The sequence below is a fragment of the Micropterus dolomieu genome, linkage group LG12, assembly GCF_021292245.1.
Source record: "Micropterus dolomieu isolate WLL.071019.BEF.003 ecotype Adirondacks linkage group LG12, ASM2129224v1, whole genome shotgun sequence".
NCBI classification, from domain to species: domain Eukaryota; kingdom Metazoa; phylum Chordata; class Actinopteri; order Centrarchiformes; family Centrarchidae; genus Micropterus; species Micropterus dolomieu.
In genome coordinates, this window is record NC_060161.1 from 37,008,664 (window position 1) to 37,010,290 (window position 1,627).

Consider the following 1,627-nt stretch of genomic DNA (forward strand, 5'->3'; position numbering starts at 1 on the left):
GACCCTCCTTCAGCTGCAGAAACACCCACGTTATAATAATCCAGCTCAATGTCCTCCTGCCTGCCCGGCTTCTGCCCCCTGCTGGCCTGGAGAGACATTACAGCACACATGAGAGTTAGTGCATCACTCCTCCTCTTCTTCAGGTCAGTAAACACAGACCGAGTGCTTCATCTCAGTCCTCTAAACAACAGACATGTGTCAGTACCTTATAGTAGAAACAAAGGGCAGCGATCACCAACAGCAGAGTCAGCGGCAGGACGACCACTTTGATGAGAAGACCTGTTGGATCTGATCAAACACATGGACAGTCATCACATCACACAACATCATGAGTCCATCAGCTCCTGTTAAACACAAACTGTAGTGACCTGAAATCTCCCAAAACCACTTCAGTCTGTCAGTAATCTCTATCAAAAGATATCTGAATGCAGAATCTGGAGGCAAGAGACAAGGTTTTGGTATCGATAGCATTCTGGTTTCAGTTTATAGTCCAGGTAGTATCGACCAATCATATTTAAGCAGGCTTTGGCTTGGTGTCTGATTCTGGCTTTTAGAAATAAAATTGGACTTTTATATGTGGGCTGATGTGGACATTTCCCTACCACACTAGGATCTCTGCATCTCGGAGTGGGATATGCATATCTAGGCTTTGCTCACTGACTCCTGTGAGCAGCTCCATGCTAATAACTCTGCAACAGAGCTTCAGGGTGTCGGTGGCTTCAAAAACCAACCCCTGCTTTTCCCACCTGCAAATCCCAGAGACAAGATGCCTTTGGCTATTGCTGGCTGTGGGGACATGGTGGAGGACCCTGATGCAGGTCTTACTGCTTAGTTTAGCTAGCTGCCTGTTTGTGTTGAGGAGGGCGGTGAGGACAATGACTGTGATGTCAATATACAGCAGATCTCGTTATTTCACAAATATAACAACACATGCACAGCATTTACAAAAACGCTGCAAGTAGCACAGAAGACAGCGGAAACTGTTTCCAGGGGAATCTAAAAAGTGACAAACACACCGGGCACGGCAGGAAAACGCCAGTTTGGACGGATCATCTTTTCCAAAGCTGCATGGAAACAGTCAGTGTGACGTTTCAGCTGCTCTGCTTCAGCTTACCTGAGACAGTGAGAGACAGCCGACGGCTCTCAGAGGAGAAGTCATGAGAAAAAACATGGAGGTGATAAACACAGCTGTAGCTTCCTTGGTGGGCGGGCTCTGCAGCAGGAAACAGGAAGTGGGCAGAGTGATTGACAGCTGGCTGGGTGTAGTTGTGTGATGTGATGGAGGAGGTGAAGGCGAGCTGGAAGGAGCCTCCTGGGTACTGTGGCTGGATGGAGCAGCTGATGGTGAAGGTGGAGCCCCTGAACACCTGAAACCCCTGCTGCTGGGCGTCGGAGACCCCGTTCACGGAGGAGGACACAGAGATGTTGGGCTGAAGCAGCAGGTCTGTAAACACAGATGATGAAAGGTCACATTCACCCTCTGTTCATGACACAACTTTATTTTGAAAGGATGAAAATCGAATCCCTTTAGCGTTACAGACGATCAGCCAGTTTTCTAAGGCCTCAGGCTTACAGTTGAACGTAGATAAATGTGAAATGATAACCTTACATGATTATCCTCTGCAGT

General features: G+C 47.9%; 1 protein-coding gene across 1 annotated transcript in view; it reads right to left on the reverse strand.

Moving 5' to 3' along the window:
- LOC123979978 (scavenger receptor cysteine-rich type 1 protein M130-like) overlaps positions 1–1,627 on the reverse strand; it is a 45,348-nt gene that overhangs the window by 2,829 nt on the left and 40,892 nt on the right. The window contains exons 13-14 of the mRNA XM_046064091.1: positions 1,115–1,444; positions 206–288 (exon numbers count right to left, since the gene is read on the reverse strand). Of these exons, the coding sequence (XP_045920047.1) occupies positions 206–288; positions 1,115–1,444 (413 nt within the window). The remainder of the gene's footprint in view (positions 1–205; positions 289–1,114; positions 1,445–1,627) is intronic.